Source organism: Sminthopsis crassicaudata, chromosome 1, assembly GCF_048593235.1.
Source record: "Sminthopsis crassicaudata isolate SCR6 chromosome 1, ASM4859323v1, whole genome shotgun sequence".
Lineage (NCBI taxonomy): Eukaryota > Metazoa > Chordata > Mammalia > Dasyuromorphia > Dasyuridae > Sminthopsis > Sminthopsis crassicaudata.
The window spans coordinates 695,314,734-695,333,882 of NC_133617.1; the positions used below are offsets into that span (position 1 = coordinate 695,314,734).

At 42.7% G+C, this 19,149-nt stretch overlaps 1 protein-coding gene across 5 annotated transcripts in view; it reads left to right on the top strand.

Moving 5' to 3' along the window:
• The window catches only part of IQSEC1 (IQ motif and Sec7 domain ArfGEF 1), a 740,816-nt gene that overhangs the window by 499,720 nt on the left and 221,947 nt on the right, over positions 1–19,149 (top strand). The window contains exon 1 of one of the 5 annotated variants that reach the window (XM_074283679.1): positions 817–837. The exons of 3 other annotated variants lie outside the window; for them this stretch is intronic. Coding sequence is in view for 1 of the 2 variants with exons in the window: in XM_074283681.1 (XP_074139782.1) it covers positions 12,933–13,009 (77 nt within the window). In the remaining variant the exon portion in view is untranslated. Of the gene's footprint in view, positions 1–816; positions 838–11,949; positions 13,010–19,149 lie in introns of those variants that run through there. One more of the 5 variants, XM_074283681.1, reaches the window with a different exon arrangement.

Here is a 19,149-nt window from a genome sequence, read left to right on the forward strand (position 1 = left end):
GGCCTAGAAGCTGAACATAACTGAAAATGACTGAACTGAATATAAGACAGTTAGGGAAGAAGGTGATCTGCATTTGGAAGAGGGGAACCAAGAAAGATTTCATGTAGAAGGCAGTGCTTGAGTTGAGTCTTGAAGGAAGTAAGAAAGGACTTCTGTGTGGTAGAGATGAGGAGATAGTACATTCCAGGAATGGGAAGGGGCCAATGCAATGGCTTCTAGATGGGATGAAGTGCCATGTGAAGAGCAGAGACAGCATGTACATTTATAAGCATATATAGACTAAATATATACAGAATAAAGATAAACACCCATGTAGGGAAAGAAAAAGCCAAAAGGAAGGGTCACACATGTGGACAAATCATTTCCCCTCTGCAAACCTCAGCTTCATCTGTCAAATGAGGGAATTCAAGCAAATAATTACTAGGACTCCTTTGGACCTAAAATCCTATTCTCTGAGATCAACTGTGTATATTGATCTAAAACGTACCTAAAGAGAGAAAGTACATGGCCATTGACATATGACAGAATCCATTCATGTCTTTACATTTCTGAAAATCTATGTGCAGTGTTATGGTTCAGGAAGCTTCACATCTTAGTGGCCACTTCCAGGAGTTGCTGGGGGCAGAAAAGGTCTACATCTGGTGGCTGTGCTCCTGGAGGCAGACCTCAAAGTGATACCATTGGCTAGCCCATGTGTGCTGAGTGTGTTCGATGTCTGATCATTTGTCTCATCCCCAACTCTTGGTGACATGCAGTAACTCTTTTTTTTCCCCACTTCTGCTATTATCCCAGGAGCTCCCTGGAAACCAGAAGCAGCCTCTCCGCTGATCACTACAGGTACTGTTCCCCTCCCTCCCCAGTACATTCACTTCCCACCATATACCTGGGCTAGAGGCAACAGATTCAAGTTTGAACCAGTTTTGGGAACTGGGAAAATAGAGAAATAGATGAGAGGAAAGACATGAATTTATAACAATTTCAAGGCAGCTTCCCTATCCCAGTGGAAGTGATGTCCCTTCCCAAAACTGATGGGACCTCCTAAGATAGCTGCATGGGTTGGATCACACTACTAGAAACTCTATTAATCCTAGACATTTGTACACTTTTTGCCTCTATTTCCCATCCTGCTTCATTCCCCAAGACTTTTTGGAGAAGGATGTAAAGAAAAAAGGGAAAAACTGTCTCTTCAGGGATCTGGTCATCTTTTTTATAAAAAGGAGAAAATTAATAGCTCCATGAACACATACATACAGTTTAGTTAACTCTGGAGATCTCTAAACCTGGAAGAAAATATATCCCTTTAAAGTGGGAGAAGAAGGAGAAGGGAAGCTAGGTGGTTAAGTGGATAAAGTGACTTTCCTGGAGGCATGAAGACTCCTTCATGAGTTCAAATTTGACCTTAGATACTTGTTATCTGTGTGACCTTAGGCAAGTCAGTAAATCCTGTTTGTCTCAGTTTCTTCATACGTAAAATGATCCGGAGAAGGAAATGGTAAACCACTCCATCATCTTTGCCAAGAAAACTTCAAATGGGCTCATGAAGAGTCAGACATAACTGAAATAACTGAACAACAAGAGGAGTAAACAGAGAGGGAGAATTCCTGAGGAAACAATTATGAGATGTGTTGTGGCTTTACCAGAACCGAAAATATGATATGGGCAGAGTTGTTTTCCATGCCCCCCTCTTTGTCTGTTTCTTTTCCTTTTTCATTGTTACCTTCCCCAGAGAGAAGTAACAATGTCCCTGGTGTCGCCATGCTTCCCCCCACCAAATGCTGCAACCAAAATGCTTCCCTTTCTGTGCCTCATGCTAGAGACCTTGATTTTCCTCATGTCCTATTAAAATGACCCATCCTTTCTGGAACTCTCTGAGAGATAATTGGCTGATATGGTAAATTAAACTGTTAATGGATTTATATTGGGTCAATAATTAACTGGAGGCTCATAATAGCTCATAATAGTTTGATCTATTATTATAGAAGGAAATCAGAACCAATAATAACAATTCTCACTTACATGAATGAGAATTTAAGAGGTAAGTTTCCTTACAATAATCTCATTAGGTGGCCAGTACAAATTTCATTATCTGTGTTTTACAGACGAAAAAATTGAAGCTCAGAGAAATTACTGACCTATGCTCCCTGATGTATGAAGTATCAGGATCCAAACTCAGATTCTAAGTCTACTCTCCTTTCCACCGACATAATGCCATCTTTTTTAACACCGTGCCCTAAGTCAAAGGCATGAAGCTATAGTGGTGGACTTTCTATCACCCTGCCTTGCTGATAGGAGGATGATTTGATTAAAAAAAAAAAAAAAAAAAAAAAAAAGTACCTTTCATTTCCCCTATATCATACCCAGAGATGACAGACTATTCAGTTAATGTGGTCCTGGTAGAATGTTGTAAAAGAAATGTAGGCTCATTTCATAAATGGGTCCTAACAATAATATGAAGGAAATCAACTTAAAACATCATAATTCATAGTAAGCACTCAAAAAACTATGAACTTATGAGTAAATTACTAAATATAGTCAAGTCTCTGCAGTTTGTCATTTTGATAAAGCAAATTTTCTACTAACCCACAAGGGAAGTCAACAGTCAGAATGATATTCCTGCATATTGAGGGAACCATATAGACAACATAGCGTAGAGGCAAGTGCACCAGACTTGGAATCTGATGCTTTGGAATCAAATATTCTAGGTTCAGATCCCAATTCTGATGCTTTGGAAACAGAGGTTCTAGGTTTTGAATCCCAAGTTTGATGCTTTGGAATTCTAGTTTCTAGTTTTAGATTCCCCGTCTGATGCTTACTTGTTCCATGTTTCTTACTTTCCTAGACTTTATTATCCTTCCCTATAAAATGATGGAGTATGATAAGATATTTAATATGTATGGGAATGCTTGCCATCTAGGGGAGCGGGTGGAGGGAAGGAGGGGAAAAACTCGGAACAGAAGGGAGTACAAGGGATAATGTTGTAAAAAAAAAAAAAATTACCTATGTATATGTACTGTCAAAGAAAATGTTATAATTATAAAAATTAATTTAAAAATGGATACAAGGGGAAAAAAATGATGGAGTATGACTAGAGGACTTATAAGGTTCCTTCTAGCTCTAGATGTATGCTCCTATGAGCATTGATCTGAGTTCAAATCCTGCATCTAAGTCTGTCATTCCAGGATAAGATAGAGCCAAAAGAAACCTTAGGAATCATGGATTCTATTTTAAAAAATAAATAAATAAATAACTTTTTTAAAAGTCTTTTTCCCCCGAGGCAATTGGGCTTAAGTGACTTGCCCAGAGTCACATAGCTAAGAAGTACTAAGTGTCTGAGGTCACATTTGAACTCAGGTCCTCTATCCACTGTGCCACGCATCTGCCCCAAAAGTCCCTTTTTTATAAAAGAGGAAACTGATCCTGGGAGGAAAGTAATGACAGCCAAAATCACATAGGCAGTAAGTAGCAGCATCAGGTCCTCTGACTCCCAAGCCAGTATTTTTTATACTATATATTGCCTTCTGAATCATTAAAGGATCTATTTAAGTTCAGTAATTACAGGATCAAATAAGATAATGTACATTAAGCAATTTATAAACTTTAAAGTGCCATAGACAAGTCAGCTGTTCCAGTGTGTGTGAACTTGGACCAGTCTCTCACCTGTGAATTGGAGTTTCCTCATCTGCAAAAAGAAAGGGGTCTGATTCAATGAACTTTTAAGTCCCTTCCAGCTTTCAGTCTTATAGACTGGGAGAAAGTAGATGTTGGCTCAACAGGAACAAAAACTTTCTTTCGTGTCAACGACCCACCTGGCTTGGTGGTAAGTTGTGCTGTGGTGTTTGACCGTAAGGAAGCCCTCATTACTTATATGCTTTAAATAACTGGGAGGATAATTAGGGTTTGAGTCCTCATGCCAATTAAGTCTCATTTTCTTTTGAGGGGAAAAATAACTGATGTGGCAGTCACTTTCTAGTCTTATTAGATATTCTGTCTACCATATCATCCTTACAAAGTCTAATGCCCCACAAATTTCCCAGCCATCCCATACAACAGATTCACTGCCGAATGCATTACACGTAGCGAGTTATTGATAAATGTTTGTTGGAAGATACAAACAAGAGAGAGTTTCTTCCCACCACTCCCCCCTCAGGTTCCCCATCCCCATAAAAGTAGGTGTAGTTTTACTGATACCAGTGAAAAGGCATGTGGTAATACATCCGTGGCAGCTGGATTGGGTGGAAAGGAGAGTGGGAACTGTTTGGGGAGTTTCGCTTTTGAATCTATCAAAGCCCTTTATTAAAGGTAGACTTTATCTCTCCATTGTGTATTCTCCGGAGCTGATTTAACATCTATGGGCTGGGGAAAGAGCTGGAATACCAGGAAGGGAGCTGTTAATGGAACTCATTACTCACAAAAAACACTACTTTAAACCTGAGCCATTGGGGTGGGAGAAAGGGCGGAGAGATGAACTGGTCCCATTTGCTTGTTAGAAAAGGTTCACTTTACATTCTAGCCCTGCTTTTAAGGCTTTTGGGAGATTGGGGGAGGGGGTATAGGGAAAGGGCTGTAAATAGTAGGAGAGGGAAGAGAAGAAAACAAAGAATACAGTATTGATTTTCACACGTTCGTATCACTGATAACAATAAAGAATTTTTTCTAGCCCTGAGAATAGTATGGCCTTGATAAGACTGCAGAATCTCAGAACTGCAGGGTTGGCAAGGACCTCCACGGCTGTCTAGTCCAACTCGTACCCAAAAAGGAATCCCTGCTTCAGCAAGCCCAACAAGAAGCCATTCATCCTTTGCCCAGAGACCTCTAATAAGGGGCAACTCTGTGATATCCCCAGGCAGCCCATTCTACTTTAATTAACAGGGTTTTTTCCCCCAGACATCAAACCTAAATTTGCCTCTTTGCAATTTCCAGATCTAGGACTTAGAGAGGTTGTGGTTTTATCTCTGGTTCAGAATGAGCCTACCTTGTGACCTTCTGAAATTCATTTAGCTTTTCTGTACCTCAGTTTTCTCATCTGTTAAATGGAGTGATGCCCTGTGTTACTTAGCTCACCAGGTTATAGAGAGAATCTAATAAGATTACCAGATATAAATGATAGGAAATGAACTTGTGATTTTTTTAATATAGGGAATTCTCAGTTGAGGAGATCAGTGCAAGTCAATAACTTCTCTGCAGCTTATAGAGTGACTTGAATAAGGTTTTCTTGACTCAAAGCACTCTGAAAAGTATGAAGCTATCTAATCATAGAAAGTAATATGAATGCCATTATAGGATTCATTCCTAAGGAGCCAGTAAAGCTTTCTTGAGGGATGAACCGTCAGTCTGAATCTCAGTTTCTTCAACTGAAAAATGAACAGAATGGTGTAGCTGATTGCTTAAAAAAAAGAAGAAAAAAAAAAAAAAAACTACCACATCTAATATTCTATGAATGGGTAATCTTCTGAATTGTCTTGTTGGGCCAGACTCAAAAGGTCTTTCTGAAAGTGTTAGACTTTTATTAACACCTCCTAACTGCCTCTTAGCAGCATCTAAGCACGTACAGTATCTTCTCCCCAGGCCCAAATCCTTCAGTCTTTTATTTTTTCAGGGTCCAAACAGTGATTTGTATCAAGCACCTCTCAGAAATGCCTATGATGTATGAGGAAATACAAATTATAGTGGGGGCTATTTCAAGGACTCTGGGGAAAAAATTTGGATTTCAGGAAAATGGAAATGGATTCGAGTCAATAAAGCACAGGCCAGGGGTTCATTTTCTCCTGAAATAGCAATAGGTGATGAAGAAGAGAGCAGTGGAAACATTTAGACTCACAGCATCTGAGTTTGGAACCAAGCTGATGACCTTGGTCAATCAATCAGCACACATTCATTAGGCACCTACAATGTGCCAGGCACTTCACCTTCCTTCTCTGTAAAATGGGAGAGTTGGACTAGAAGTAGGGCTTCTTAAACTATTTTTCCACTTGTGCCCCTTTTTCACCTGAAAAATTTTTACATAATCCCTCTAGATAAGTATATAAAATTGGTATACAAATTAGATATTTACTGATAAAAATCATAGTTTCTCAACCCCCAACATTCAGTTACCACATGAGATCACAACCCACAGTTGACATCCAAGGGTCCTTTTAGCACTTAAATGCTTATTCATTCAATTTCTTCACATATACAGGAACTGGAATATTTTTTTTCCTAAGGACATCATAAGATTATCATCATGAAAATGAGTTCTATCCCTTAAAATGTCATATAAATGTGAGTTTATCATTTTTGTTATTATTAGTATTTCAACTGTAACACTGTAATTATATTCTGAAAGAGGACCATCTGAATTTTGTCTCCAGTGCTGATCATTGGCCTAGTCTTTCCCATTCTTCCGCAGAACAACAGGCACACTTTGATCCATGAGCTCCTTGAGAACAAGAACCATACTTGCACATCTTTGTATCTCCATCACTGCCTTCCCTTTGACATACATAGCTGTTGAATGCATGAATGCACACCGCTAGTTTGTACCCTAGTGGGCCCAACTGGAGAGTCTGTTCTCACATGGATCCATTTCTGTTATTCAGCTATTTTTACTCAGGGTTTTCTTGTTAAAAATATTGGAGTGATTTGCCATTTCCTTTTCCAGCTCCTTTTACAGATGAGAAATTTGAGGCAGACAAGCATTTAGACTTGCCCAGAATCAATGTCAGAGGTCAGATTGGAATTAAGGAAAGTGATTCTTCAGAACTCCAGATTGGGTACCTGTGCACTATGGTCCCACTTCGCAGCTCCGACTTCAGGTTTCAGTAAAGCAGGACTCCTGGCTAGTTTAGGGGCCTTGCAGTGAGAACAAAACTTCACCAAAACATATGAGCATCTTTGTGTATTTGTCCTCAGGACCTGCAATATTTAGCCTGTAGGAAAAGAATCCTGAATTTCTAGAGACATTAAAAAGGGACATTTGAGATCACTTAATCCAACTGTCTGATTTATAAAGGAGAAAACTCAGATCCCAAAAAGGAGCGCATGTCTTATCCAGGGTCATACAGCTAGTAAGTAACAAAAGTGAGAGGTCTACTGAGAATTTGGCTATGGTAGGGGTCTCCCCCTGCTCTGTCGCAGAGGGCAGGCTTGGATAAAGGCAGCTTTTCCTGCATGCTGCATCTATCTCTGCGCCTGGCCAGCTTTTCATGATATCACTGGAAAAACTTGCAGACTAGCTCATTGTCTCAAAGTCCTAGACTTCAGGGACAAAACTCCCAGAGCCCAGTAGCAATCTGGGACTGCAGCCCACTTGGGAGGTTGGACTCTTGTTCCCAGCCTGGGAATTCAAGAACCAAGACCTTGGTGGTCAAATGCCCCTTTTCAAGAAAGTATTTGATTTTTCCCTGAGAATGGGCATGAGAGAGAAGCTAACTGCTGTGTGTGTGTATGTGTGTGCGCACATGTGTGCCTGAGTACAGGGGAAAAAGGAAAAGAGCATCTTACTCAGTTTTGTTTTCATGTAAAAATCAACTTTTTCTTCTGCAGCATATAATCAGCATTACAGAGACAGGGTGTTTTAATAGGGAAAGCACAGGACTGGAAATCGAGAGGGCATCTATGCCACAAATTAGCTGGGTGATCTTGAAAAAATTAATTCCCCAACTCAACACTTCCATTCATACATCTACAAATAGAAAGCATCAAAAAAATTTCAATTCAAATTTCTTAGTCATCTATGGTCTAAATGCTGGAGATAAAAAAAAACAAAAAAGAAAGAAAGAAAAGAAAAAGGAAGGAAGGAAAGAAAAAAGAAGAAAGAAAGAAAAAAAAAGAAAGGAAGGAAGGAAGGAAGGAAGGAAGGAAGGAAGGAAGGAAGGAAGGAAGGAAGGAAGGAAGGAAGGAAGGAAGGAAGGAAGGAAGGAAGGAAGGAAGGAAGGAAGGAAGGAAGGAAGGAAAGAAAGAGGTCCTGCCCTCAAGGAAGTTACAACCTACTAAAGAATATAGCATCTTAACAAATCCAAAGTGTATGCAAAGTAATATAAAGTAGGTGATCTATCTCTTAAGTCCTTTCCAACTCTAAAATTTGTATTTCTATAACATCTGATACTTGCTTTTTTTTTTTTCACCAAAATGCCTAGATTTCATAAGTATAATTAAAATATGATTAGGCTCCTCAAATATTATTTTAAAAGTTACCACCTAGAGAAAAGAGAATTGGTCATTGCCACTTATAGAGAAAATGCTTGTAAAATGAGTCTGAAGAGGATTGTTTTTTGTCTTTCATATTCAAAGAGGACCATATACCATAACTGACAGGTGCATTGGCTTTAAATGAGGGAGGGCTGTGCAAAATCGCTTTGCCTCACTTTCCCCTCCAGAGGAGGGTCCAGAGGCCATATATAGATCAGGAGGCCTGGAGATGGCCTTAGATACAGTGAGAGGCGTTGACCTTCCAGGTCTCAGTTTGACTGAGACAGTGACACAATCAGTCATTGTCTAGGTAAGAAAAGAGGCAGAAAATGGTCTCTTTTACCTAACAGATTGTTAATTCCTTATAAATTAGTGGATTGTAAATTCCTTGAGGGCAGGACCTGTTTCATTTTTTTTTTCTTCATTTCTCCAGCATTTAGGACATAGCAGAAATTTAATAACTATTTGTTGAATGGAAATTACTTTGACACCTCCCATTTTGAGGCAGAAATGGAGGCCTTCAATAGGGAGCTGATTTCTTCAAGGTTGCATGGCTAATGTGTGGCACGATTACACAAAAGGTCTCAAGGTTGCCAGTTCAGCGCTTTCCCCACTATATCACACTACCTTTGTGGTGTTAATTGTGCTCTGAAAAGGAATGGGCAGGTGGGTTAGCCTAAGTTAGATCATTCTTTTGCTCTGGACTTGTAAATGGCTCCTTCTTGCCTCTAGGGCAATATACAAATTCCCCCATTTGGCATTTAAAGCCTTTTGCCAGCTGGTTCTCACCTATCATTACATATTTATTTCACATTATTCCCTTTTACACACTTTATGTTCCAGCCAAAAATAACCTACTTGGCACTTACCCACTTACAACATTACACTACAACATTAAGCAATAACATGCACCACACAACCTTAAGACATTATATCCCCCACCTCCATGTCTTTGCATAGACTCTTTCCCATGCCTGAACAATTCTCTTCTCACTTCTACCTCACAGAATCTCTATTTTTCTTCATAGCCCATAGGGCTAGCTGCCCCATAGTTTTATAATAATGAATCCTGTAGAATAGTGGCATTATTTGAATTTATACTGTACATTTGCATTAGGGGGGGTATTTTTTATTATTACTATAACTTTGAACAATATAAATTCAAATACATGTGACCACAGGATTCATGACTGACACTAAATAGGTTTAATAAATGCTTGTTGAATAAAATTGTATTGGACATGTGGAAGATGTTGACAACTATGTACTTGACTAATTGAGGGGGAGAAAAGATAACCTACTTCTGTGACCTCAGTTTGGGATGTGAATTATATTCAGGGTGGGGAGCAATCTTATATACCAAGCATTTCATTTTACAGAAAAGGAAACTGAGGTCTAGAGAGAAAACCATGTCACACAGGGAGCAAGGGACAGATCCAGAATTGGAAGCTGAGTCCTCTTGAGACAAATAGAATGCTTTTAACATTGCATCCCTGACAAGCTCGCCATTATGTTATGGAGGTCATTTCAGCTTGGTTCTGGAGAGAGTAAGAGTTTGATGGGCTCCTGGATGCTCACTCTTTTTTAACTTGGTTGTGAAGTTTGCGTGTTTTTCAAGATAAATGAAATGAAATAATTGAAATGAAAAAAAAAAATCAGGCATCTTCATATATAGTCTTCATTTGCAATTTTCCTTGAAGAAGAGGGACAGATCTCAAGTTTCCTGACCCAAGATAGACTTGGGTTTTCAGTTTGGCTAAGTTCCGACACTGAATGACTTACTGTACACCTAGCTTTAGTAAGTCTAAACTGCTTCCATCAGAAAGGGATGAAGATCCAATCCCCACCCTCAAGTAATCTGGAGAGATTTCTGCTTAAGGAAGAGAAGTTCTATAACTATGGAACAGAGAATAATAAGAGAGTATGATAAATTCTTAATGTGGTCTGAGAAGTCAGGAAGCTGGGATTTTCATATGAAGTAGTCATTTGTCTTTACAAAGATAGGACTTTAACTGGTCCTGACGCATGAACAGGATGCAAATAGGGAAAGAGGAGGACACTGTTGGTGAGGAGGAAAGGTGGGGAGAAGTGTACAACCTGAGCCACAGAGTGTGAAGATATTTCTTTGAGCACCCAGGCCAGGAAGGAACATGTACTTTGGGCATAGCTCCATTCTGGAGGCCCATAAATCCCTCTTGGCCAGGAAAATGTGAAGACTGGAACATTATGATCTCAGGAAAATCACAATTTCAGATAGTGCAAAGGGCAATGGAAAGATTGATGGTGAAAGGTATTAAAAATGTAATTAAGGAAGGCCATGTTTAATGGGAAGGTAAATGGGCCAAGCATGTAGTAAGATTGAGGAGTGATGTATGGACAGGCCAAGCAAAGCAGTCATACCCACAAAAATATTAAATGAACCAGAGGAAGGCCTCTGACATGTGGAATTGATGTCCTAGGAACAATTTACAGAAAGGCTTAGATCAGAATTAAACACACCTGGATGATTGTCCTAACTGTCTCTTGCTTAGGCCCATCACTTAACCTTTCTGGGTCTCAGTATACTCATCTGGTAAAAAAACAAAACAACACGTAGTTATATAGAATGATTTATAAGTGCCTTCCAGGTCTAAAGCTGAGAAGCCATGGCTGCAGGGGTGGGCTTGAATGAGCAAACCTTGCTCAAATTTTCAATATGAGTATTTAACTCAATTCAACATTAAATAAGTACCTACTTTATACTAGACTAAGTAAGTCCTATAAATACAAAAAAGGAGCAAAGAAAAGTCCTTGTTCTGGAGGAGCTTACAAACTAGTGAAGGAGACAACATACAAGCAAGCTAGTCCTAGATAAATGGGAAATAAAAGAGGGAAATTAAAAAAGAATTTTCACATGCTTGATTTATTGTTTTGTTGAGTGTCTGAAGGAAATGAGGGGGGGGGAGATGTTAGTAATGAAGATTAAATTTAAAACGTGTGCCTCCATTTTCCCCTTCTGAGAACAACATTTATTTACCAGCTCCCACCTCTGTGCCTATAGAAAGGAGTACCCAGATTCTTGCGCTCCCCGGTCCAATAGCATTAAATTCAGCCTCTCCTATAAGCAGATCTATAGGCTGAGAAATACTGCGTCCGTCACTCCACCCAGTGCCCATTATTTCATGGCAATGTCCACCTTCCACGGTGGCTACTGTATAAACGACTTGAATGCAGCTGTGCGCATGAATTATTGAAGGGATGTTGTATCTCAGGCAGGGATGTACCTGAGGTGGGAGAGACCGGCTCCAGTGGAATCTGGAGGGCGAGTGGACAGGGAGGAGCCCCCCTACCTTCCTCCTCACTACAAAGCCCTGGGTGTTCCGCAAAGGGCGAAAATATCGAGGCTAAGACGAAATTGATTTAAAGTGCCCACTTTTGTTTTTTGTTTGTTTTTGTTGCGTTTCCTCCAGATTTTACATTTTGAAAGACCGCAAAGGGGAGAAAGTTGAGCACGTCCCCATTGTTTCTGCCCCTCGGAGGAGGAAGGTTCCCACTGTCTGGCCAACAATGCGAGCCCGGGGCTCCGTTTGCCTCGCCGCTCTTAGCCCGGCCCCCAGTTCCACTCCCAGCTGATGGGGTTGCCATGCGGGTGGGTCCCTGCTGTACACACCGGTTGGGAGCGACCGGAGTCCCCTCCCATCAGCCAATGAGCTGCGGTCATCGAGGTTCCATTTTAGATTTTATCAATGTGTGCCTGTTGCCCGGGCAACCAGAATCTGCCTATCTCGGAGAGGCTTTATCCGGCTGGCTTTTATAGCTGGGAGCTTCTCCCCCTGCCCCACCCCCCAAGAGCACCATGTGGCTCCGATGATTAGTTTTTTTTCTCCTTCTTCTTCACGCAGGCCTAGCTGGCAAAGTGTGCTGGGAATAAGATAAGCATAATTTATCTGAAGAGTGGGGAGGGTGCTGGCCCTCTTTGCCCCCCCCGTGGTCTCCCCCCCTCCCCACCGCAGCTCCTGCTCTTTTCCCCAGCATCCTAAGGGAAGAGCAGATCTGTCATAGGTGTACCAGGCACGGACGATGAATGGAGCAGTCATGATTCACTCCCAGAGATCTGGCTGAAAAGAAAGAGTTGCGAGCGGTGTCCTGGGAACTCCGGAGTTTGGGCCGGGACGAACAAGCAGCCGGGGCTGCCGGCGGGACCGCGGAGGGGCCCGAGCCGGCCGGAGCTCAGGGGCTCTCCTTTTTCAGGGCCAGGTGCAGTGAGGATGGTGGGCCGGGGGAGGCCCGAGGCGGCCGGCGGCCCGGCGGCTCTGCGTGGCCCCGGACGCGGCCCGGGAGGCTCCCGGGAGCTTCACTAAGTGAGGAGAGCCGCGAGGCGGGCAGTGTGGGACATCGCCCTGGCATAGCGCGGGTGGCGATGTGAGCGAGAAGAGCTTGGCGGAGGGCAGCCGCGGGCGAGCGCAGAGAGCAGAGCAAATGAATTTGTAGGCTTTGTGTGCCCGTCTCTTTGTATTTCAGAAGTGTACTGTACTGTGCGGCCAGGGCTGGGGCCATGTGCCGGGGAGGCTGCGGGGAGCGGCCGCTGAGCTTCGGGACTGGCCACTCAAGCGTGGAGCCGTGAGGGGCCGGGCCAGTGGGGGAGCCGCCGGGCCGGGGTAGGTGCGGGACAACTTTCAGGGCTGGCTCTCCAGCTCGCCGCCCATCCAAGCTTCATGGTCCTGGCGGAGAAAGCGCTCTGAACCCACCTTCTCGGCCAGGGAGGGTCGGCAGAGTACTTGAAAATGCTCAAGCTAAAGGCCTTCTGCTTGGATTACTGGCAGTTTCTGTGTCTGCAGCCTCTTCACGGGTTCTATAAAAGGTAAGGCGCTGTCTGGTCTGATGGGTGCTCCAGGGCTGTGCTGATGCTCATGGACGGGAGGGCTTCCTTTCTGGGCTGGGGGAATGGCTGAGACCGCTGCCAAGTAAACGGGTCAAAGTTCTTCCCCAAGCCAGGATTCTTAACCTCGCTGGGTCCTGGCTCCCTTGGGTGGGCAGTCTGCTGGAATCTGGCTCTTCTCAGAATCGTGCTTTTAAATGCGTAAAATACTCGCTCACAAAGGGAACACGGTTGTATGGAAATGCAGCAATCAAAAAAAAAGAAAAAAATTAAGCAAGTCCAGTAAGCTCAGATTAAGCAAGCCCTTCACTAAGGAGTAAGTGAGGAGGAATTTGCTGACGGAGAAAGTGAACTTTCTTATAGGAACTTTCACTTTTTTCATTCCAAGTTAAGCAAAGCTTTGGCTTCCCCTCTCCGCGGCCCCCTGCTGCCCAGTGGGCACCGCGGCCTCCCCAACAGCAGCCGGGGCCTGGAATGCCACCGAAATCCCAGCGACGCTGATAAGTCGCCGGCCAGAAGTATTCTTGATAAGCAGTGCCATGCATTTTCCTTTTATCCCGCGGAGGAGAGTGCCCGTCTGAGCCATTCAGGCGCGCTGACACTTCTCAGGCCAGTCTGACAGGGAAGCCTAGGATGATTGATAGGGAGGGGGGCGATGAGGAGGGAAAATAGCGAGCGAGGCCCTGCACTCCTCAAGGACTTGCCTACATAGTGGAAGAGCACAATACAGCTTACCGTGACCCTTAACCCAGAAGCCGATCCTTTCATTTGGGGTGGTGCCATCTCGGGGAGCGGAGCTGGGAGGAAAAGCAGGAGCTGGAGAATTTCGGGAGACATTCCCATACGGGAGTTGGGGGGGGGCGTGGAGGGAGGTGGCAAAGAAGGGAAATTCCATGGGCGGGATTGTTAATAAATCTTGCCTAATTCTTTAGAAATCGTATGCAATCCATATGTACACCTTGGCTAAGTAAGCATCCCCAGACAACAAAAGTGTATTCATGTGGCTCTGGGCTGGGATCTATTTAACACAGAGTAATTATGGAACACGGGGAGGAGGAAGGGATTATTCAGGCTATTCTGGGGGAATTAGTGTTTCCTGATTTCACATTCTGTGTAGTAGTAGCCATTAGCATGCAAGAAGTTCTGGGAAATTGGTGGGAGCTTTCACTTCTTTTCCAATAGGCCTGCTCTGAAAAGGGCGAACTTGTCTTTTGCAAAGGCTTTGGGGACAACAGGCTGAAGGGGGCTGGCTGGCTGGCGGGCTGCAGTTGGGCCCCTGCCAGGTTAAGGTAGCACCCTCTCTCTTGAATTTTGTTATACTTCCTTAGGCAAAGGAAGGGGGGGGGGGGAGAGGGGGAGACAGTGTCGGTTGGACTTCCACGGGGCTTTCAGGTCCAGGTGATAATGTTATCTCCGGCTATAATTTAAAGAGTCAACCTAGCTCATCCTCCAGCGAGAGATTAAATGAGTTACTCTGGTCCTGCTTTCTTTAGATAAACCTAGACTTGTAGAAACAAAGAATATCAAAACTGAAATGGATGGGGGATTGGAGGTCACCTAGTGTGACCCCTCTTCATTTTATAGAGGAAGAGACTGAGGCCCAAAGGGTTACAGCAACTTCTCCAAGGTCAAAGAGTTTAATAAGAGTCAGAGTTCATTCATTTATTTCAGCATTTGTATTCAATTGATTATTCACTAATCTTTATTAAAATTAAAGAATTTATTAAAGTCTACTATGATTTGCCAGATACCATAGCACAGAAGGATGGAAGGATGGAAGGATGGAAGGAAGGAAGGAAGGAAGGAAGGAAGGAAGGAAGGAAGGAAGGAAGGAAGGAAGGAAGGAAGGAAGGAAGGAAGGAAGGGAGAGAGGGAAGGAGGATGGAGCTGGAGGGAGGAAAGGAAGGAAGGAAAGTAAGGAGGGAGGAAGGAAAAAAGGAGGAAGGGAGGGAGAGATGATGGAGATAGAGGAAGGAAAAGATGGAAAGGAAGAAAGGAGAGAAGGAAGCAGGGAGGTAAGAAGCGAAGGAAAGGAAAAGAGGGAGAAAAATACTCCCTGCCATTAAAGACCTTTCCTTTTACTAGAATAAAACAATATATGTATACATAAGTCAATAGAAAATGCAAAGTATCTTCAGACTAATGGAGGATTAGGGATAGGACTGAAAAATAGAAAGATGAGAAAAGGCTTTATACAGGGGGTGGCATTTGAACTGAGTCTTAAAAAGAAATAGATTCCAGAGATAAGTGTCTTTGAAGCACGAAGTATAATGGCCTGTGCTGAAGGAACAAAGGTAGGAGGAGATGGAATGTTATATCCTCTCAGGACTGTACTGGTAAACATTTAACGATCAGCTCTCCAGAAAGGGGGAAATTTAGTAGGCACAATGTAGTTTTAAATTTAATGTGCATTATGAACATTTTCTCCATCTCTTTCTTCAGTCTTGACAATCAGGAAAGCAAATAAGCCAAGCCTTGATCTTAGCCCTTGCGGATTTCTGAGGTGTAAATGCTCACACTGGAAATTTAGCAGTGGGCTCCATAGAGCACATCTGAGCTGACTGTCCAGCACAACCCTGCTGTGGATTGGACATCATGTAGGTCAGTTGGGCAGAAACTTAGGGCCCTCAGCAGGCAGCAGTGTGAGATCAGACTGTAAAGATCAGATTGGAGCTTAAGTCAGGACTTGAAATGCCAGACAGAGGAGTAGAGAGTTTATCCTGGTGGCAAGAGGGGATGACTGAGGTTTGGATTCTAACTCCATATTGTGCTCTTTTCAATGAATGACCATCTCTTTGTGCCTTCAGAGTACACACCTTGATCATTTTTAACCAACTTAATTCAGCAACATTTACAAACACAGTAATATAAAGAGGCAAGAGGTTACAGATTGGAATGGATAGTGTCCTCCCTTGGAATTAGGATAATCTGAACTCAAATCCTGCTCTTCACACATACTAGCTGTGTCACTAGAGAAAGGACACCCTGTGGTGTCTCAGGCATAAAGACTTTCTCTGATTCAGTCAATAAGCATTTAATAAGTGCCTAATATTCGTGCTGGGGATAGAAAGAAAAGCAAAAATAGTCCCTGCTTTCAAGAAATTCACAATCTAAAGGGGGAGGCAATGTGCAAACAACTGTGTACAAATAAGATATATACCGATAATTAGAGATGATCTCAGGTGAAAGGAAAGGGAAAGGAATGAAACTGGCATTTATTAAGCTCCTCCTATGAACCAGGCACTCAGCTAAGATCTTTACAAATATCTTAATTTGATCTTCACAGTAACTCTGGGAAGAAGGTGCTATTATCCCCATTTTAAAGTTAGGAAAATTGAGGCAGAGATTAAATCACTTGGCCAGGGTCACATATATATATTTTAAAAATACTTCTTAAAAGGACTTTAGCTAAGACTTGAAGTCAAGAACTGGAAATGAGGAGGAAGGATGTAGTGTCTATATGAGGAATAGCAGTGAGGCCAGTAGATATCCCTGGATTACACAGTAGTGGAGAGAAACATTTTAAGGCTAAATTGTTTCTCTGTTCATTTTCATTAATGGAGGAAGAAGTTCCCCATACCCATGAAATCCTAGGGCTAGAGCAATAACAACAACAACAACAAAAGTGGAGGCAGGATGCTAACTCAAGGGTGGGAGATGGAGGTGGGGGAATATTTTTTAGAAACCAGCTCCCTCTCTTTAGGGATAATTTATTGTCTTGTGGGATCAAGGCACAAATCCCAAATCTTCCTGCCCCAGATTAATCTTTGAAAACTAAACAAGAGTTTCCCACCCCTACCCCGGCTTCCTCTGCTGAATTTAACTGTTTAAATTAATGATTTTGCAGTTAAGAATATAAAAAGCAGGCAATGAAAAATTAACCACTTTTTAAATACTGGCTTCCTTTAAGCTGTTAATTATTCTTCATTAGGATTTTAATGTAAAAGATCCTTGGAGCTGAGCCCGAGGCTGGTGCTGGGGGGTTGGGAGGGAGGGGAGAGGGAAGAGAGCTGCAATTGAAACTGGAAAACTTTCCAAACACTTGGCTTTGTCTGTTCTGGAGGGGGAGCTCCCTCTCCCTCGGTTGAGACTTTCCCTCTCTTTATCTGTGTATGTAGCCTACCTATCTCTTTGTCCCTCATCAGCAACTCCCAATCAGTGGAATGAAAAGAGCATTTTAAGTGGCTGAAGCATTAGGCTTTCTAAATCGCTAAACTGCTGGATAAGTTTTCTCTTTTGTAGTCGTTCTTTCTCTCCACGAGATAGTTCTTCAAATGACCATTAGTGGGGCATCTTGGTGGTGCAGCTCAGGCCCTGGAGTCAGGAGGGCTCCAGGAGAAACACACAAATCTAGTCTCAGACAGTACAGAACTCCAGTTGCCTCAAAAAAAAAAAAAAAAAAAATGACCATTACAGGAAGATCTGTGTTCAAAAGTTGCCTCTCAGGCAATTCCTGAATTGGTCATAGAACCAGGGGCAAATCATATCTCAGGGCTCTAGACAAGTCTCTAAAATTATAAAATGAAAAGGAGATGTTGTTGACGAGCACTGGGACAATTCCTCAAATGGAGGCAGCATGTTAGAGTGGTACTTGAGTTCTGCCTCTAACCCATGTTAAAATCACTGTGATTTACTCTGACTTATTTACTAAATTGCAGTGATCTATATTAAAGGAACTTTCCAAGCTATCAACTCCCAGTTCCTCTCAGAAGTTATTTCCTCTTAACAGCTTCTTCCCTTGTAACATCATAAAGCTAGCCATGCCTTGTGTGACTAATGCCTTCTCTCTTTCTCTGTGCATTCCATCCCTAGTAATTGGACCCTCCAAGCAGCCCACGTTGCCAGTATTACCAGTTTCAAGAGTCCCCATATGATTCAATCCAGCCCACAAACATTTAGCCAGCACCTGCTGTGTATAGAGCACTCTGCTTGTGAGAGCAAGGGATAGAAAGTTTAGTGGTGACAGTTCCTGTCCTCAGGGAGCTTGAATGTTCTACTTGCCAAAATATCCCCTGTAAAATGATTTCTTATATTTTATATATTCCCTTATAGCGATTTTATTCATTCATTCATTCATTCATTCCTAAAGAATCAGCTCAGGGGGCAGCTAGGTGGAGCAGTGGATAGAGCACCAGCCTTGAATTCAGGAGGACCGGAGTTCAAATCTGCCCTCAGACACTTAACACCTCCTGGCTGTGTGACCCTGGGCAAGTCACTTAATCCCAGCCTCAGAAAAGGAGGGGGAAAAAAAAAAAAAAAAAAAAATCAGCTCAAAGGTGAAAAATCAAAGTCTCGTCCTGGCAGGTGTGAAGTTTGTACCAAGTCATTTTCAATGAAATCTAGCTCTGCAGATGAAAAATAACTCAATTCCCACAATATTGGAGTTTTTCCGGTTTAATTTTTATTCAGTGAACAAAAATTGATTTTTCTCTCCCTCCCACCCAGAGTATTGGTTTTTGAATGGCTCAGGCAGACTGTGCTCTCTCTCTGATGGATGACGATTAGGAGCTAACGAAATCGCTCCTCATTTTTTTTTTTATGCCTCTTTAAAATGAACGCCCTGTTTAATCAGGGTATCCCAATGATGAGCTTTGGAGCATGTGGTGACTGTCTGGAATTCGGAGTCAGGGTATCTTTCTGTTGCCTTTTAGCTAGGAAGACTGTATTGCTGGCAGCTGGTAAGGAATCTCCCCCATCCAGAGTTGTTACTGTTAGCACATTGTCAAAGAAAGAGCAGAAGGTGAGAAAATCTGTAGCTGGCAAAGAGGGAGAGCCAGGTAATTTCTTCTCTGAGTTCTCCAGTCCTGCTCTGGGTCTTCCTCTCTGAACTAGCAGCATTGCCTTTCCTGTCTGGTTCCACTCTGGGCTCCCTGAGTACCCCTGAGCCGAGTGCTGGCCCTGTCCCATCTGTCTCTGACTTTCTGTCTCTGTTTCTGTCATTCTTTGTCTCGGTGTATCTATCTCTTTCTCTGTTTCCCTTGTTTCTGTCTATCTCTGTCTCTGTGTGTGTCTGTGTATCTGACTCTGTGTGTGTGTGTGTGTGTGTGTGTGTGTGTGTGTGTGTCGCTCTGTCTTTCTGTGTCTCTCTGTTTCTCTTTCTGTGGCTCTGTCTCTTTCTCTGT